General features: G+C 39.3%; 2 protein-coding genes across 2 annotated transcripts in view; both read left to right on the forward strand.

The window, feature by feature from the left end:
• The window catches only part of ube2j1 (ubiquitin-conjugating enzyme E2, J1), a 37,519-nt gene extending 25,654 nt beyond the window's left edge, over positions 1-11,865 (forward strand). The window contains exons 7-8 of the mRNA XM_069887338.1: positions 6,289-6,423; positions 10,004-11,865. Of these exons, the coding sequence (XP_069743439.1) occupies positions 6,289-6,423; positions 10,004-10,267 (399 nt within the window). The 3' untranslated portion in view covers positions 10,268-11,865. The remainder of the gene's footprint in view (positions 1-6,288; positions 6,424-10,003) is intronic.
• A 94-nt stretch (positions 11,866-11,959) lies between these two features.
• LOC138736996 (gamma-aminobutyric acid receptor subunit rho-2-like) overlaps positions 11,960-19,032 on the forward strand; it is a 57,718-nt gene continuing 50,645 nt past the window's right edge. The window contains exons 1-2 of the mRNA XM_069887339.1: positions 11,960-12,715; positions 18,017-18,123. Of these exons, the coding sequence (XP_069743440.1) occupies positions 12,525-12,715; positions 18,017-18,123 (298 nt within the window). The 5' untranslated portion in view covers positions 11,960-12,524. The remainder of the gene's footprint in view (positions 12,716-18,016; positions 18,124-19,032) is intronic.

Here is a 19,032-nt window from a genome sequence, read left to right on the forward strand (position 1 = left end):
TGATGAAAAAATGTTACCATTTAATTGAAATTGATTTACTTATGTAACAAATTATACTGACGAGGCAGTGTAAACAAAACACACCCAGGGTCCCTGGCTGATTGTTTACTGTTCGTCAACTGTTAGCTTTGTGTGCTGTTATTTTAAGGTATGTTGGATAGCTTTGTAATCCATTTTTCTTGTTTTAACATAACATTACTATTAATCCAGCTTCCCAAATGCAAGTTTCAGTGGAAAGACTATGGGAGTTATGTGTGTGTTTAATGCTGTTCTCCATTACCATGGGGGATATTTTAAACCTCAGGATATTAAGGTTTGGATTTTATACTTGGTGAATAAGATGATACCTGTTTTGGGGTGACATTTTTAGGGTTCAAATTCTGTCTTGTACGCTGACTAATATAGTAAGCGGTTAAGGGAACAGGAGCTTTATGGCTAAAGATGTAGTAAGCCAGAGATGAGGTCAAGGCATTTTAAATTTAAAATTAAAAAAACATGTAGACATGCAACAGGAATTTTGAATGTAGTTTTGGAGGATTTTTAACCAAGTGGACGAGATGAAATGCAGAAAGTGGCAGGAGCCACTCCTGATCCCAACCTTAATGATGGTAAACTAATAAGGACCTCTGAAAATGATGCTTAAGATTGAAGTAAAGTATATGCCAGGACTGTCTTTGTATTCTATGATCTTGATATAGTGAGTAGTTGTTTTTGAGAAGTATCAGGTTCAATGGGTTCACAGAGAGACAAGTCTGGACACGAGTGTTACAATCAAAGGTAATTTTATTGAACACCTGGGAAACAAACATGGGAAGATGTCAAATGATACTTCATTAGTCTACTACTGAATAACTATATAGACATTCACATCAGGCCCAGGTTGGATTCCGATACCAGTGGCTGCCTATCTTCTACACAGAATGAATCAAAAACTAACGGTGCAAGCAGGTACATCAGGCACAAGGAACTCCGATACCAGAGGCTGTTTACTCTACACACTCTTCTACACATGTACACACTTCACAGACAGGGACTTGCAAACATACTTCCAAATCCCTGAACCAATGGGGGTGTGGCTCTCTGTAAGCACTGATTCATTGCAGTACTATGGCTCAACTTCGTTTAGTGCACACCTTACCCACAACTCCTCCATCGATGTCCACGTAGCAACCTGGCGTGGGGTTATGTTCGAGACAGAAATAAATGTAGCATGATTGATGTTTTTTGTATTTTTCTGAGCTGGTGTCTGGCCAAAGGATCCACTGGATCCTTTAAATGAGCTAACCGTAAGGTGTGCACTAATGGGTGGCTGAGTCCAACCTTGATTGGCAGGTGATGCGATTTCCAATTAAGCTCCAGACAGGGAAGTCACGTGATCCTCCATTATGCTCCGGACAGGGAGGTCACGTGATCCTGCATAATGCTCCAGACAGGGAGGTCACGTGATCCTCCATTATGCTCCGGACAGGGAGGTCACGTGATCCTGCATAATGCTCCAGACAGGGAGGTCACGTAAGAGTAGTTGTGGCAAGAAATTTGCAATATATGTAAGTGTTGAATCTAGCAGTAAATCTGCAAGCTACTTTCTACTCTGTGTTGGTTCCTTTTGTGAATGGTAGGAAGAATCATAAAAAGGGGAACAGTTGGATGAGACTGTGTACTGGACGGCATTTCAGGTGTGGTTTGGCAGATCCTCTGCGAAAGAAATATTTATGGAAGTGGAGATTCAAACAGACACTTGATTTTATGATCAAGTAAATATAAATTTTTTTTGTGTACTCGAAGTACTCGAGATGACAGAGGCCGACAGCATCGAATCCACGCTGCTGAAGATCCAACTGCGCTGGGTAGGTCACGTCTCCAGAATGGAGAACCATCGCCTTCCCAAGATCGTGTTATATGGCGAGCTCTCCACTGGCCACCGAGACAGAGGTGCACCAAAGAAGAGGTACAAGGACTGCCTAAAGAAATCTCTTGGTGCCTGCCACGTTGACCACCGCCAGTGGGCTGATATCACCTCAAACCGTGCATCTTGGCGCCTCACAGTTCGGTGGGCAGCAACCTCCTTTGAAGAAGACCGCAGAGCCCACCTCACTGACAAAAGACAAAGGAGGAAAAACCCAACACCCAACCCCAACCAACCAATTTTCCCTTGCAACCGCTGCAACCGTGTCTGCCTGTCCCGCATCAGACTTGTCAGCCACAAACGAGCCTGCAGCTGACGTGGACATTACCCCTCCATAAATCTTCGTCCGCGAAGCCAAGCCAAAGAAAAGAAGAAAATATAAATGAATGGGGCACGGAATTCTGAGTGGATACAGAAGGAAATGAGATTGGGAATGGGAGCTGATTTTTATGGGGGAAAGGATGTAGAGGTCTAATCTGCAATTCTAGCAATGGAAATAACAATTCCACACGAGATGGAAAGTCAAAGAAATGGAATTAGGATCTTCTGAAATGCTTATGAGATGTTGTTTGGTGCAGAGGCAACCACTGAAGGTATCTTGGTGGAAAACCTTTTGAAGTGCTTTGATCAATAGAGAAATTGAAATGAGATGGCTCGAGGAGAGGTGCTCAAAGCAAGAGGAGTCGGGGTAGAACAGAGAGTCGGGTGTGTAATGGGTAACGAGAGCTAAGCTGTCTCTAGGCACTTTCAGATGGCCACAGTACCCGACTGTAAAGCCGCACATTATTATACTCCTGTGCGGCTGTACTGTGGCCATCTGAAACCGGAGTACCCGGCCGGGAGGTCCACTCACCTAACCCTTCTCCAGTAGGTATATTATCCTGCTTGGAGTATCCTCCGTGGCAGCTGAAAGCAGCCAGGCTGCCAGTGGGCCGGCTGATGACGTCATCAGCCATCGAGTCTTGGTTCGAATAGATGACTGCGTTTCACAACAGACCTCTCACTTTTAACAACGAGTTTTATAATCATTATCTAACTAATACTGGGGATTGTGTAAACTGTATAATACCAGTTCATTGCTATTGTATCTTTGTGAAGTCACGGTATTCATAGTGTGGGAAATCCGATATTGGCAAACTGCTAATCCAGGTGTTAATCAATGGCATTACACACCCTCATTTGCACAATTATATACGTGTTTTGTGTTTGAATCAGTGAGGCAGTTTTGTGTGCTTTGTTTTAAATTTGCTTTCTGTGAATCTACAATGTTGGATCTGTCGTGGTTCTGATTCAGTGAGATACCAATAAAATGTAAAGATCACAACTCTTATAGAAGCCCCGACTCCCCAAGCACCTTTCATTCACTTCTAAATGAATCTTGGACACGATATCTATCCCAGCCCCATGACAGTAAATGTCTTGAGAAATCACTGTTGAGAAGGTCCAGTTCCTGTTGAAGGGCTCAGGCCTGGAACACTAGTTACCTTTAACATCCCATGGATGCTGCATGACTTGTGTTTGTTGCTGTCCGTCTGGTTGCTCCCTTGAATATTTAATGGCAGTGCAAGGAAGTTGCTTTCACAGTTTCTGCTGATATGAACTTGAGTTGCAAATCTTATCTTGTTCCTAAAGTGTTCAACGCGGTGAAGGCATTTCTTCCCCCCCCCCCCCCCCCCTAATAGCTGCGTGATATCACAATGGTTTAATTCCTATTGAAGAGACTGCCATCCGTGCGGTACCGGATGTAAACAGCGTCTTCATTGTTGGGGTCTTTCATGGCTTGGTTCAGCATCATGGTGAAGAAGATTGAAAAGAGGGTTGGTGCGAGAACACAGCCTTGCTTCACGCCATTGTTAATGGAGAAGGGTTCAGAGAGCTCATTGCTGTATCTGACCCGACCTTGTTGGTTTTCGTGCAGTTGGATAATCATGTTGAGGAACTTTGGGGGACATCCGAGGCGCTCTAGTATTTGCCAAAGCCCTTTCCTGCTCACGGTGTCGAAGGCTTTGGTGAGGTCAACAAAGGTGATGTAGAGTCCTTTGTTTTGTTCTCTGCACTTTTCTTGGCGCCTGCAAGCTCACACCAAGACACCAAGACACAAGAGAAACTTGTCCGTGAACTACTCTTTGCAGACGATGCCGCTTTAGTTGCCCATTCAGAGCCAGCTCTTCAGCGCTTGACGTCCTGCTTTGCGGAAACTGCCAAAATGTTTGGCCTGGAAGTCAGCCTGAAGAAAACTGAGGTCCTCCATCAGCCAGCTCCCCACCATGACTACCAGCCCCCCCACATCTCCATCGGGCACACAAAACTCAAAACGGTCAACCAGTTTACCTATCTCAGCTGCACCATTTCATCAGATGCAAGGATCGACAATGAGATAGACTGAGACTTGCCAAGGCAAATAGCGCCTTTGGAAGACTACACAAAAGAGTCTGGAAAAACAACCAACTGAAAAACCTCACAAAGATAAGCGTATACAGAGCCGTTGTCATACCCACACTCCTGTTCGGCTCCGAATCATGGGTCCTCTACCGGCACCACCTACGGCTCCTAGAACGCTTCCACCAGCGTTGTCTCCGCTCCATCCTCAACATCCATTGGAGCGCTTTCATCCCTAACGTCGAAGTACTCGAGATGGCAGAGGCCGACAGCATCGAGTCCATGCTGCTGAAGATCCAGCTGCGCTGGATGGGTCACGTCTCCAGAATGGAGGACCATCGCCTTCCCAAGATCGTGTTATATGGCGAGCTCTCCACTGGCCACCGTGACAGAGGTGCACCAAAGAAAAGGTACAAGGACTGCCTAAAGAAATCTCTTGGTGCCTGCCACATTGACCACCGCCAGTGGGCTGATAACGCCTCAAACCGTGCATCTTGGCGCCTCACAGTTTGGCGGGCAGCAACCTCCTTTGAAGAAGACCGCAGAGCCCACCTCACTGACAAAAGGCAAAGGAGGAAAAACCCAACACCCAACCCCAACCAACCAATTTTCCCCTGCAACCGCTGCAACCGTGTCTGCCTGTCCCGCATCGGACTTGTCAGCCACAAACGAGCCTGCAGCTGACGTGGACTTTTTACCCCCTCCATAAATCTTCGTCCGCGAAGCCAAGCCAAAGAATTCCTATTGTTCGGGTGACAAGGCCTTGCAGACATGCATCTTTGCTGATCAAACAGGCTGTTTCAATTTCAAAGGGCGTTGCAGTGGTAAACAAACAATCTTGACATCTGTGGCGTGCACCGATATATGCATGTGTGAAATACCACAGTCTCATCTGATTGAACAGGGAGTCGAGCGGAAGTGATAAGGACTATAAACCCCGACCAGCTCCGCTAATGCATTACCACGGCCACAGTCAGAAGGAAAGGAATCTCAAACAAAGCATGTTGCAACAAGAGAACTATGCCTTGGTCTTAAACTGTGGAGAACTCAAAGTAGTAACCAAGTGACCTCTTTTCAACTGTTTAGTGACACCTTTGTATCTTTCTAGAGTGATATGAACGCATGGAGTAACTTGGGGTGGAGGGTGTGGAGAACGGCTGGTGCATTCAGCCCGCTGCTTCCTCTATGTATGTGCACACCTTCTATCCAATGTGCCCGGTTGAATGTCCGTCCGGGGAGACTCTTGTCGGTGCCGGTGGGGACACTTCTTCCCCCCCCCCCCCCCCCCTTACCCCCATTGTTGCTAGTCCCATCCCGGGTTTGTCACTACGGCGTTTGCGCTGCCCTCGTCTCCACTGCAACACCACCAGTCCAACCTAACCTTGCCCCACTTTCCCTTCTGTCCTCCATGTTCCCGATTCTGTTGTGTTCCACATCAGCCCGACGCGCTGCAATGGTGTCAAGGCAGCGTGGGCAGGACTAGACCACTGACCCGAGGAGATGGAGTTCGCTGGTAGACGGCTATGTCAGCTGGCATGTTCGTGCCAAAAAGGCGTCCACTCCGTGGCCACCTAAATGTGCCAGCTGCACTCCCCAAGCCGCGACTGCCGGCGCACAATCTTCGTGGGAACCCCTAAAAGCGGCTTCTGAAAGGTTGTGCGCACTGTAAGTTCTGGAAAGCAAAGCCAAAGATGAAAAGTAAAGCCAAAGGTGGTGACCTTTTGAGGAAGATTATTCCAGGATCTTTTGTTATCTTTAAGGTAGAAGTTGATTATTGTTTAATAAGGAGGTGAAATATCAGGGAGAGTAAAGGGTAACAGTTGGATTAGCCATGATCTTGCAGCAGGTGCACGACAGAGTGACGTATTCAGGCTTCCACCTTGTTTGTATAGATGCAATCCAAGTGCTGAAATATTGGCGTGGGTTGTGTGTGGAAACCTGAACTAGAAGGCTTTCAACAGAGCTGTTTAAAGTTTGTAAATGTGTTGCCCATCTTTCAAAAGGCAGAGTCAAATACTCCCACTAATGCTGCAGCTGGACCTGCTCCTACACCAATCATAAATGAAAACCAAGATAGCCAGGCTTCCCAGCAGCCTCCATCTACTGGCACAAGTCTGGAAACAGAAGATACTACTGAGGTATGTAAATCCATTTGTTCCACTTCTTTCGCTTGATCTGCATTGGTTTTCTACAGACATGTGTTTCTGGAGTCCAGTAATTCATATGACGTGTGTTTGTTGAAATGACATGGGGGAAAGAGCAAACAAAATAATTCTGATCTGGCTCATAGATTACGAATTTTCAAGAAATGCGTATTGGGTTTCATGGTTTAAAAACAATTATTAGTTACGGTGATTTTGAATTTTAAGTGTAATTTTTTCCAAATGAATGTATTTGTGATGTGTCTCTGCCTTTTTGATTTGTATGGAACTTTTGTTCTAATGCGACGCACATTTTTGCCATGATGCCACATTGCTGCCAGTGTTGTCAAAGTTTTTGCTCTAAACCAGTTAACCCATTCTGATTTTTGCTGCTTCTGCAGTTATCTTATTTAAGTGATTTTCAGCCATCTCCTAAATTTGGCAGTAGCCCTTTTCCAAAAAAAAACTTTGCGACTATTTGAATTGTGAACTACTTGGTCTCGAAGCCTTCTTGAGTTCAAAAAGGCTTGTTTGCAGTTCACTTAGTTCCTACGAACATCAGTTTTACTATCACTTAAATAAAATCCTGGAACTTAACCACCACTGAATTTAAATTTACACTTGGGTCCCTTCGGCCCACAAGCCTGTGCCAATGATCCCAATTTACTTACAGCCCCTGTACTTTTTGAACAATGGGAGGAAACCAGAGCACCCAGAGGAAATCCATGCAGACACTAGGAGAACGTACAAACTCCTTGCAGACAGCACCGGATTTGAACTCTGGTTGCTGGCGCTCTAACTGAATTTGCCTTGTTTATTCTGATTTGATCAATTTGCATCCTCCAGAATTTCAATACTCTTTTGAACAAATGAAACTTGTTCAAATTAGTATGAGAACATCCAGCATGTCTTCTGTTGAGTTATGATGTTCTGCAGTAATTATTTTCTATGGATTGAACATTTTATGTAACGCACATCTGTTACAAAATGCTGAGGCCTGGAATATAGCCAAGATGGCCTCTGGGTGGTAGGAAGCTTCAACTTGAATTTGCAGATAAATTGTGGTCAAAATCCAGGATAAGCTGTGGTTCAGGAATGACGAAGACGGGAGATTGTTTCAGTAAAAGCATTACCTAATGATAATGATCCATCTGCTCATGTGTTTAACGAAAGAAAAGCCCAAAGGAAATCAAAACCTAAATTGGGAAATGCTATCTGCATGTTTTATTGATATCTGATTAATTGGTTTAATTTATTTTGTACTTTAAATTGGATCTACATGAACAAAATGCATTATTTCTGATATTGTTGGGGCAGCAGTCAATAGTAATTGTAATTAAAGCTTATGAGAAACCTCTTAATCCTAAAAGATGTATTTTTAATAATGATACGAATTGCTGTTTGTGAAGTGCATTGTGTTCTCTATGCCACTATAATTTATCAAGAGTTGTAAACATATTTCTCATGGATTCATTCTGTCTATCCTGATAAATTGTCACTTTGTCTCCTTTTTAATGCAAAATTAGGTAATTTTTTGTTGTATAATAGATATGTGAATAGAGACTAGGCAAAAAAGTGGGGCAAATCAGGCCCTGACAAGGATATCTGTTCATGAGGAAGTGTGGTGTATTTGTGGTAACTTAATAGAGGAAGTTGAAAGCTAGCTGTGAATAGATGATCTGACCGAAATGGGATGCAGATTTGCTGGAGGCCTGTCAGATTAACCTCCGTGATGGGGCATCTTTTTAAAAAGAATAATTATGGATAGATGTAATGGTCATCTTTTATATAAAAAAAATTATTAGAAAACAAAGTAATAAAACCACACTTACAAAATTAAAATATTAACAAATTGTCAAAAACTTTCATGGTTACATAGAGAAAAATCCTAAAGGAATTACAAGAGATTCTTAAAAAAAAAACTAACCGTCCCATCTACCCCTCCCTTTAGCCTCATTCTACCCCCCTACTCACTGAAGAAAAAGGAAACTAAAAGAAAGAGAGATAAGGAGAATAACTTCAATCATTCTTTCACTCTACAATGTGGAGACCCAGCTGCACTCTGAGACCAGCCTCAGATTTTCAAATTAGAATCATCCAAATATGGGCTCCAAATCTTTATAAATCTATAATATTCATCCTATAAATTAATTTATCTAAATAATGGTCATCTTAGTGTGGATTGGGTTGGGAAAGCCTCCATAGATTTGTTAAAGGAAAATTGTTAAATTTGTCAGATGCTTTTATAGTGATGGATGGATGAAATAAATAGTGTTGATGTAATCTGTATGGACATTTAGATGGTGCTTGATAAAATGCCACTTTAATAAAAAGCAGTAGTGACATGAATAGAAAATTATGTGAGAAGAAACTAAATAGCAGCAAATGGCTATTTTTCCAGAGTGGAGGGAACCGTCTTCCCCAGCATTTCATCATTTCATGCTATTGCTCTGTCTTTAATATATTCCAATCACCAAACTGGAAAACCTGGAAACGTAATGAGCTGTAGTGAGTATACTTCAAGGCAATGCAGACAGCAGGCGTAGATAGAAATATTGAAGGTGATGTGTACCATAGAAAAATGCAAAGATTACTAGGCACAATCCTAAAAGAGGTATAAAGCACAAAGATGAGGTTAAATGTACATAAATCTTTGAAAGTACAGGTATTGGAACAGGGTGAAAAAGCAGAGTCCTTTTAAAAGAAAAAAGTAGGTGAAATACCAGACAAGTTGAGACAAAAAAAACCCTGGAAATCTCAATGGACCTTTATGAAATCAATAGACATCTTAATCAACATGGATGAATTGGGCCAAAGGGCCTGTTTCCATGCTGTATAACTTTAAATCTAAACACAAGAAAAATGAGCAAAAGTGAGCTGCCTGGCTCTTTGAAAGTGCTCTGACACTCATCCAGATTATAACTGATCTTTTACCTCTGGTACATATTCTTACACTATTCCCATATTCTTTATTTCCCAAGTTCAAAAATATGTTGACTTCAGTTTTGATTGAACTCAACAATGAAGCCACCATAATCTTTCTAATTTAATCTTTCTAGATTTGCCATCCTCTTGTGGAACAAAATTATCCTTGTCTGTCTGCCTCTACCCTTCGGTTTGTTCAGGATATATAAAATTGTGAATTGACAGTAAGAATATATTCTTAGTAGAAGAATCTTGAATCAGAAGTCGAGGAATGAAAGGGGTATGCAAAACAACAAAATATACAGGGGTTGAAGGTGTAGTTAGACGGCACTGACTTGTGGGGTGGAAGAGCCTGTTACTTTTTTTAAAGATATACAACTCTGTAATATGGGGCAAATTGTTTTTATGTGGTCAGTAATTAGCTGGACAATGCTTGAAGAAACTTGCAGAGTATAGGGTGAAGGTAGAATAATAGGATGGCAGGAATGTTCATGCCCAGAGCTGGCATGGACTTGATTGGCTAAATGACTATCTTGCCATCACCTTTGAATTGTCACAATTTGGCAGGTTTAAAAAAAAGTATTGGGCTTTCTTTTCCTTATTCTTTTGAATGGAGGCCATGAAACCTTCAAATTCTTTTTCCATTATTCAGATTATTGGAGAAATCCACACTGGAAGTCAGGAAAATGTACAAAGCGTGCCGAATGTGACATCTCTCAGCCCTCGACAACGGCGTGCTCAGCAGCAACATCGGGCAAGGCGCCCAACCTCATCATACTCTCAAGTCCAGCAGCCAGCTAATGCGAATCACATAGGATCCACTATTCTTATTGTTGTTTTGACATTAGCACTGGTTGCCCTCATTTTCAGAAGAATTTACATGGCAAATGAATATAGATTTGACTATGAATTGTAATGATCATTGTTTGAGTTTATAATCTATGTACTCTTGCATGCTCCCGACACTTTTATTAAATGATATTTGCAGGGCATTGTATGACCTATCCAAAGATGATTTAAGTTATAGTATGCAAAAGTTGTGCTTAATTATCCTTGGGATAATAACACATTTTCCAATGTTTTACACTGCAGGGAAGCCCATTCAATAATATTTTAATTACATCTCTTAAGTGTTAGTCAAATTTTTGTGGAGGCTATGGTGTTCAAAAATGTATCGTTCTGAATGTGTTTCTAAACTTTTTAAACTGGAAAGTTTATTGGTTATTAACACCAGTACAAGTCCTTTAGAAGTGAATCTGGTTTATTTCTGTTACCTAATACTGTAACCCTGTCAGAGTGTGAATTTCTAATTCTTGTCTGAATTTGAGTACCATGTCAAAGTTTCAGTAGTCAGCAAATTTAAAATCCATATTGAATTCTAAACAGTACTGAAGAGTAATACTAGTTTTAAAGCACCAGGTTAAGAGGAAAACCTTGAACTTAAGCTTTAAAATGTCTCTTCTCAGGATCCATCACCAATGTGATATAAAACCTACAAAAAATTAATCTAAATTCAAGGGGCATCTTGTGATCCTGTAGATAAATTTAACACTTTTTTTCAGAGTGGAAAATCGTATGGATTTAAATAGCTTTCTAATGTTATAAGATCCAATAAAATAAGTAGCGAAACTAAAAATTATTTAGCCCTTGCCGAGAAGAAATTCTAGCCTATCCTTTTATTCTCAAGTAGCTATTTTAATGAGAACTATGAAGGAATGTTACAATAATTTGTGTGTTGTTGTCAAAGTTTTTTAGTATAAATAAGCATAAGAGATATTGGATTTGGGAATAATGCTTGGATGTTATTTGTAGATCCCTTTCTCCCCACCCCTGAGTCAGCCAAGGTAACCAAATACTGCATTTTCCAGCAAGTAATTTTAAAAAAACGCACTTTCTCAATTGTGTTGATTTGTTTCCTTGAGGTATGATCGCAATAACATGTCAGGGTTAGAGGTTGTAGCATTTGTCTGTTAAAACTTAATAATACAATTGTATTATGCTATGCAGATTTTTAATTTTTGATTTAACATTCTTAGTAAATGTCTACAATTTGACAGGGAGTTTGTTTTCATTTGCTGGATACTTTTTGAACAATTTTTTTTGATGTAAACTTTTAAAACAAATCTTGTACAGATGTAACTGTTTAACTGTATTTCCTGCTATAGAATTGATTTTTGTGGGACCTGAATACTTTGTACAACTATCATTATTAGCACTTTACAGTTAAGGGAACAATGTGGTCACTCTTATTCAGCATTGTCACAATGCTCAAGGTGAATGTTTGAGGGGGAAAAAGCATCTTTTTTAATTATTAAGATTTTGTTGGTTTGAAAGAAAAATGGGCATGTCTTTCTGGCAGGTTTCCCTGACATTCATTCCAGAAGTTTCTTTGGAGAGTTTTGTGTTCAAGTTCATTCAGTGTGATATGTTAAACATTTGCCACAAGCACAATTTAGGTCACTAAACAGTGCTTGTACAACAATTCCCATATTGAATAAATAAATTTCCACATTGTTTTTGCTTTTTGCCTTCATTTTTTTTCTGTCATTGAACAGATGATTTGCATACAGTTGGAAATATAGTTAAATTCAGAATAAATTAAATTTAAATGGTGATACCAAATTTGAAAGAGTATTTATGTAGTAACTACAGTATGTACATACTAAGAAAGTACTGCTTAATTACAGAGCAATGTGGAACTAATTGGAGACCATGTACAACATAATCTCATTTTGCTCAGATCAATAATTTCTCTGTTCAGATTGTATTTTTAACATTCATTATCATTTATATGTAACATTTGACCATGAAACTGACTGCTTCTCAGTTCTGCAAATGTTCAGGGTGATTTTGTACAATATTCTAAGTTTCTGTTTTGCATGAAATATTTCTTCCTAATCTTGTGTCTAAACCATGGTGAGAAAAGAGGTCATTTGAATTGAGGTTTAATCTTCATAGAAGGTGTCTGCTTTCCTGGTGATGCGCCTGGCTGGGATTGCTGGTTTTATGGAAGATTAGTTGTCAATCACAAAGCCAGGCAAACACAGTCGTTGCTCCAGCCAGTTGGAGAACAAGTAATCTGAAGTGTGACAACCCAGAATCACTCCAAACTCTCACCAACACTTTGGAGAAGCGACAGCCGACGCGTGGAACTAGAGTAAAAAATTGATTCAATGTTTAAACCAGAAGTGATTCGCACTACAGGGTTGTACAGGACTATTGCTGGGATTGCTTATATTTTGCAAAGAATGTCTTATTTAATTAAAACTATTTTAATAATCTGCTGCCTGACAATAGCTGCTGAAAGCAGAAAACACAGGAAGAAAAGATGGGCATCCCAGGTTGAACACCTCAAACGGGGCAGGTAAGGAGACTTGAAGGAACTAGTAAAGCCTTTATGAGAAAACCAGACAATGACTGTTGTCAAAGTAAGTGATGTCATAATTTTAAGTAAAGTCTGTTCCTTTGAAACTGGTTGAAAATGCTGAATTAGTTCCTTGTTGCTAGGGATTGAAAGTTGGAAAGATTTTGATTGTTTATATGCAAACATTAACACGGGGAAGATTGTGCAGCACCTCATCTGTGTTGTAAATCGTAGCTTGTTAATTTGGTTTCTAAAATTCAAGAAGATCCAAACGTCAATTTAATTTTATAGCGATTAGCTGATTTGGGGGGAAAATATTGATACCAACTTAAAAATGCTTGAAATCTTTGCACCAACAAAATATTGAGTTCATGAATTATTGCCCATTTTTCAAAATACTTTTCTGGTCCCTTAAGTGGTTGATAATAAATTGACTCAAAATATTTAGTCTCAGTACCACCCCCCCCCCCCCCTACCCTGGAGAGGCAGATTAAAAGTGATGTATGTGTATGTAATGAGGAAAAAAGATTTGTGCAAAGTATGAAATAGGACAGCTTTAACAATTTCCTTCCCCCCCCCCATCCAACTGCTTCACGCAAATACAAGATAACGAACCAGGCTTTAACCGTGCTTTTTCTATTCTTCCTTTGATGGACCAGTCTGGAAAAGAATTGTATTGAGAAGAAGCCTTCTCTTTAGTAACAATACATCAATGTAACTGCAATTATATCCAAAAATGGAAGTGAAAGAATAGAAGGTACTAATTTTAAGTACTGAAATGACAGAAAAGAGTAATGGATTTGGTTGAATACTTTTGAAGAGACAAAGAATTTCCAATTTAAACAACACTATGTTATCAAAATAAATTTTACAATAATTCTTTGTACATTCAATTAAATGCACTTTTAGTTAATGTATGATTGCATACTTAAGATTTGGGGATAGACTGATGTCAATCACTGGTATGGAAATCTTAGTAATTGATAGTCAATTTTGGCACCAAGATTTTGAATGACATAATAATTTCCAACATGCTTAATAAATATTCATAAACTGAGTGTCGTTAATTGCTATACAAATTATCTCGGTGGGGAAACCTAAAATTTATGGTAAGGTAGATTTTGTCATGTGTTTGGTTTAGATCAATTTCACAAGTATATTTAGATAAATTATGAAATTCAATCAGATTTTCACCCTATTAAATGTTTTGTGCAGAAAACATTTTTTCCACACTGTTCTATTTTCACCTGTAGGGAAAACAGACCAACTTGGAAGTCATAAAAGTTTCTCTTTAAGAATTATGTTTAGATGGATCAATTTGAATTTTTTTTCTGTGATACATCATGGCCATGATGGGTGCTTTGAAGTTTTCTAGAAACAATGCAGTTTGAAATGCATCTAAGTATCCAAATAGAATTACAAGAAAATAAAATATGGATTTGTACCTCCACAAGACACTCCCCAAGATTGTTATTTGTCAGTCATTTCTAAAGTGCAGTGTCTGTTCTGTATATCAAATCAGATATCAAGTTGTGTAGAGCAAGGTCATGACTACTTAATTTGTGTGATCAGGAGGTTTTAGTTTCCGTTTTTTAAATGGTATCATGCGACATTTTACATCTACTTGGACAGAACCGCAGTTCAACATCCCAAAAATTTCTGAATAAAATTATAATAATAGGTTTATTGTTATAAATGCAATGCATCAAAATCCTTACCTGCCACAGCCAAACAGGTATGTAAGGTATGCCAACTACAATAGTATACATTAAATTGCTCCCAGAACTTAAAGAATTATATATAAAAAATTAAAGGCATAACTAAATATAGTAAAACCCCTGGTATCCTGCACCTATAGGGATAGGTAGATGCTGGATAAGTTAATTTTCCATTCGAGGTATACTCTTATAATGCCTAACTTGTACATTTGCATTAAGAATAAACAGTTTAAAAGACAAAAAATACTTCACTTGCCTGAATATATACACTTTAAAGCATTTTACTTAAATGTTTTCAAAGAATATGACTGACAATAAACTGTCACTGCATCTTCAGGTTCCTCCCCTTCCATAGTGCCGCCTGAAAGATGAACAAAACATTATAAATAATTAACCTCCCCTCCTCCAAGTTTACAGATAAAGCCTCTGACCAGGGCAACTCTTAATAAGCAGGGATAAGGAGACTCACCCCAATGGTGAGTGACATCGAGCAACTCTTCATCCTGGCTGACACCATTTTATTCAAACACACCTTTATTCAAATAGCTGCTACAAGAAAAGTAAGGCACTACACTGGCTGAATATTTGCTCCCATCTTCAAAGGTTTATGTGTTACTTAAGAGATCATTTACTTTTACAATTTTGAATTTTTTCTTTTTGGCCCTTGCTTGAGGATGCCAGTTGCTTGAATTCTGGGTACCAGGAGTTTTACTGTATTCAGAATTACAGTTAGTGCAAGAAAAAGGTGGCATTTCAAAAGTGCAGGCAGGTATTTTTGTAGTTCCACAGAATTATGGTGTAGGAGTCCATTCACTCAATTACAACTACATTGTCTCCTAGAAAAAACAGACCCATCAGTGATGCTTCCTCATTCTTCAATCACACCTCTTCTAATTTCTTTCTCTCCACAGCTCTTTGAATTGCCTTTTGAAAATCCTAATTTACTTATAGTTATAGAATCATAGAGCTGTACAGCATGGAAATAGGCTATTCAGCTCAACGTCTGGTTTCCAAGCAGCCCATCTGAGATGATCCATTCTTGGCCCTTATCCCTCTAACCCTTTTCTGTTCATGTACCTGTCTAAACATCTTCTCAAAGTCATAATTGTACCTGCCTCAGCCACTTCCTCTGACAACTCATTCCATACACCCAGGTCCCCTCAGGTCCCTTTTAAATATTTTCCCTCACTCTAAAGCAATGTCCTCTAATTTTAGATTCTCCTACCTTGGACAAAAGGCTGTGACTATTCACCTTAATTACAGAATATGTGCCCCTAATAATTTTATATTCATCCATAAATTCCTGGTAAACTGAATTTTGTTGCAACCTTTCCAGTTTAATAACATCCTTCCAAATGCAAGGTGATCAGAATTGCAAATGTGGCCTCACTAATGTCTGTGTTCAAATGGATCATTTTATTTCATCTCCTAGGGCCAGTGCCCTGACTGATGAAAGCAAGTAGACCAAATGCCTTCTTCACCACCCTGTCAATTCCCTGCAGGAATTGAGTTCTGGATCATAATTTAAAGATGAGCCTGCATGTAAATATATACTTTTTTTGTAAATCTCCCAGTAAACTCCCACCCATAATTGTAAATCTGGGCTCCCTACACTGTGAACCTTCACTGATGAGATGAGCTTCCTGGTGAGAAGTAGTAAATGTGCTGTCTGGTACCAATAGCTCCTCAAACACTGATCTCAACATTCAGTTCCATTGACTTACAGTGTACAAGAATCAGAATTTATTTTCATGAAGAATTCTCAAAATTTGTTCTTTAGTGGCACCATCACCATGCAAACATTTAGAAAACCCACAATACAAAATAAACAAAAGTAGTGCAAGAAAAAAAAAGCAAAGTAGTGTCTATGGTTCATTATTAATTCATAAATTTGATGGCATAATGAGTGCTCGTCTTCAGGCTCCTGTACCTTTTTCCTGATGGTAGTCAAGTGAAGAGGGTATGGCCTGGGTGGTGGCGGTCCTTGAGGATAGAGGCTCCTTTCTCAATGGAGTGAAGACTGGTGCCCATAATGTCGCAGATCATTAACAACCTTGTTGAGCTTTTTCTTGTCCTGACTGTAAGTATCTCCATTCCAGACAGTGATTCAACCAGCCAGAATGATCTCCACCTGTAGAAGTTTTTCAGGAAGTATAGTTGCTGGCAAGCCTTCTTTATGATTGCATCAATATCGAGGCTCCAGGACAGATCCTTAGAGATGTTGACACCGAGAATTTTTAAATTCTTGACCATCTGCACTGCTGACCCTCAATGAGGACTGCTTTATATTTTGATTTCCTCTGGAAGTCTGCAATCATTTCCTTGGTTTGATTGTGCAAGATTGTGGTTGTGACATCACTCAACGAACTGATCTATCTCCCTCCTGTACACTTCCTCATCGCCATTTGCGATTCTGCCAACAATCGTGGTGTCATTGGCAAATTTATAAATAGCATTTGAATTGTGGCCAGCTACACAGTTGTGGGTATAGTGAATAAAGATGACCATGGAAGACCAATGGAAGAGTTTCAGAAAAGTAAAGGAAACTTGCCTTTAAAATGCCAGTAGCTCTCCAAGTTGGCCTTCATTGCCAGCCACCAGGAATTGACTGAAGAAGGTGGAGAGATGTATGCCCTTGCAGTGTTATTTTTACTTGCATCAGTCGGCATGGCATGGGTACTTCCTGGAAGCTCAGATTGAAATTGTTTGCTTCTTTGAAATAATTGTAATCTGATGGCTTCAGAGGAAGAGATTCTAAAACCAAGCAATTCTTCACGAAATCAAGAGATTACCATTGTCCGTAAGTTAAACAAGCAGTTATAAAGAGCCAAAGTTAAAAGTACAATTATTTCTAAGAGCTTTGTAAATTCAGTGCCAGAATAAGCTTAGTGAGGTGCATACAACTGCAGGCAACTCCAAAGAAGATATTTCAAATTTCTCACATATTTTCCTGAATATTTCATTATGTATATATAATTTCCTTTTAATTCAATTAGTTTACTATTATAGATTTTCTTTATAAATACCTGTTTGGCTGCAGCATGCAAGAATTTTGGGCGTATGTACATTAGACAATGCACTCATCATTAAGATGAACAACATTTGTGAACAGGCTTTATATGTTAATCCACTCAAAAATGACTGATAATCTTTTATGCTGTCCCTGTCATTAATCATTATTTTATTCTTCAAAATTGGAAAATAAAAGCCCAGACGTAGTGTACACAAGGCACTTGAAGCTACAAGACGTCACAAATTGCTCGGTTGCCGACTCATGGAATCTAAATCTCTTTCCACGAATCCCAAGACACAGTTATGGGCCTTGGGTATTCCTGGTGTTTCCTATCTTGAAGCAAAGAAGGTCAGGGTCATCACTACTAGGATTGAGATGCAGACAAGGATTAACTGGATAAAAGAGCAAACAATTTGACCAAAAGGATACTCTAGATTCAAAGAAGCTGTTCAGTTATGTGAGCTGGCTCTCGATGAATCGACATGCTCCATTTGAAGACTTGCAATCAGACATGTTGTATTAATGATGAATTTTACCTATGAAATGAGCTGAATGTTGTATTCTTTGCAGACCCATATTAAAGAGAATTCCGGATTTAACCAAAATTCGACCATCAAAGTCTGAACATCTTCTCAGAGTAGATGATCATGATTTCACAATGAGACCTGCATTTGGTGGTAGGAACAGGTTTTATTTCATGAATAATTAATATTCTAATATGTGCTATTTTGACAGCTTTGACAACAATAATTAATTCCCTAATGTAAAGAAAGGTTTTTGGTATTTTTCTAATGCACTTGTTGCAGTAACTTTTCTGATATTTAAGCAAAAAGGAACAAAAATGGAGAGTGGCAATTAAGTTCCATGATTGAACAGTTTGCACAGGCACCTCTCAAACTGAATTTATTCTGCTCACATAGGATTCACCTTGATGGAACTTCATTTCTGGAACTCAGCTAGAAGTGGCAGTAGCACTAGAATCAGATTCTCATTAAAAAAAAACTCATCACTAGTGCCAATGACTACAAAACTACTTCATGCAGTAGTTGTTAAAACACCAATGTGTCTCAGGGAAGGAAATCTGCTATTCTTAGCTGACACATAAATCCAGAAACCCAATCCAGGTGACAGATGAAATAGCCAAGCAAGCCACTCAGTGATTAGGAATTTAGAATAAATATTGTCCTGATTATTAAAATAATTAAAATAAAGCAGGCCCACGTAACAGAATTATTTTAATGATGGACGCACATCAGCCAGTATCTTTTCTGTCATTAATAGCTTAATGTTTCAACTTCTAAGGCAGTGAAACAAAGCATTTGAATGGTTTTTCCAATTGGCTGATTGCAAAGTAATTTTCCCTCAGTTTTTAAAAAAATTATAATCATTTTTGGCAACTAAGCCAAACTGGGATTTATTGCTCATCCCTAAGTGCACGAGAAGATGGAGCTGAACTGCTTTCTTGAGTAACTGTAGTTCTAGTGAATGTAATCTAACATTACTTTTGGGAACAACATTCCAAGATTTAGACCTAATGATGTCGAATCAACACATTTCTAAATCAGGATGGTATCCAATTTGGAAGG

The sequence above is a fragment of the Narcine bancroftii genome, chromosome 6 (assembly GCF_036971445.1).
Source record: "Narcine bancroftii isolate sNarBan1 chromosome 6, sNarBan1.hap1, whole genome shotgun sequence".
Classification (NCBI taxonomy): Eukaryota; Metazoa; Chordata; class Chondrichthyes; order Torpediniformes; family Narcinidae; genus Narcine; species Narcine bancroftii.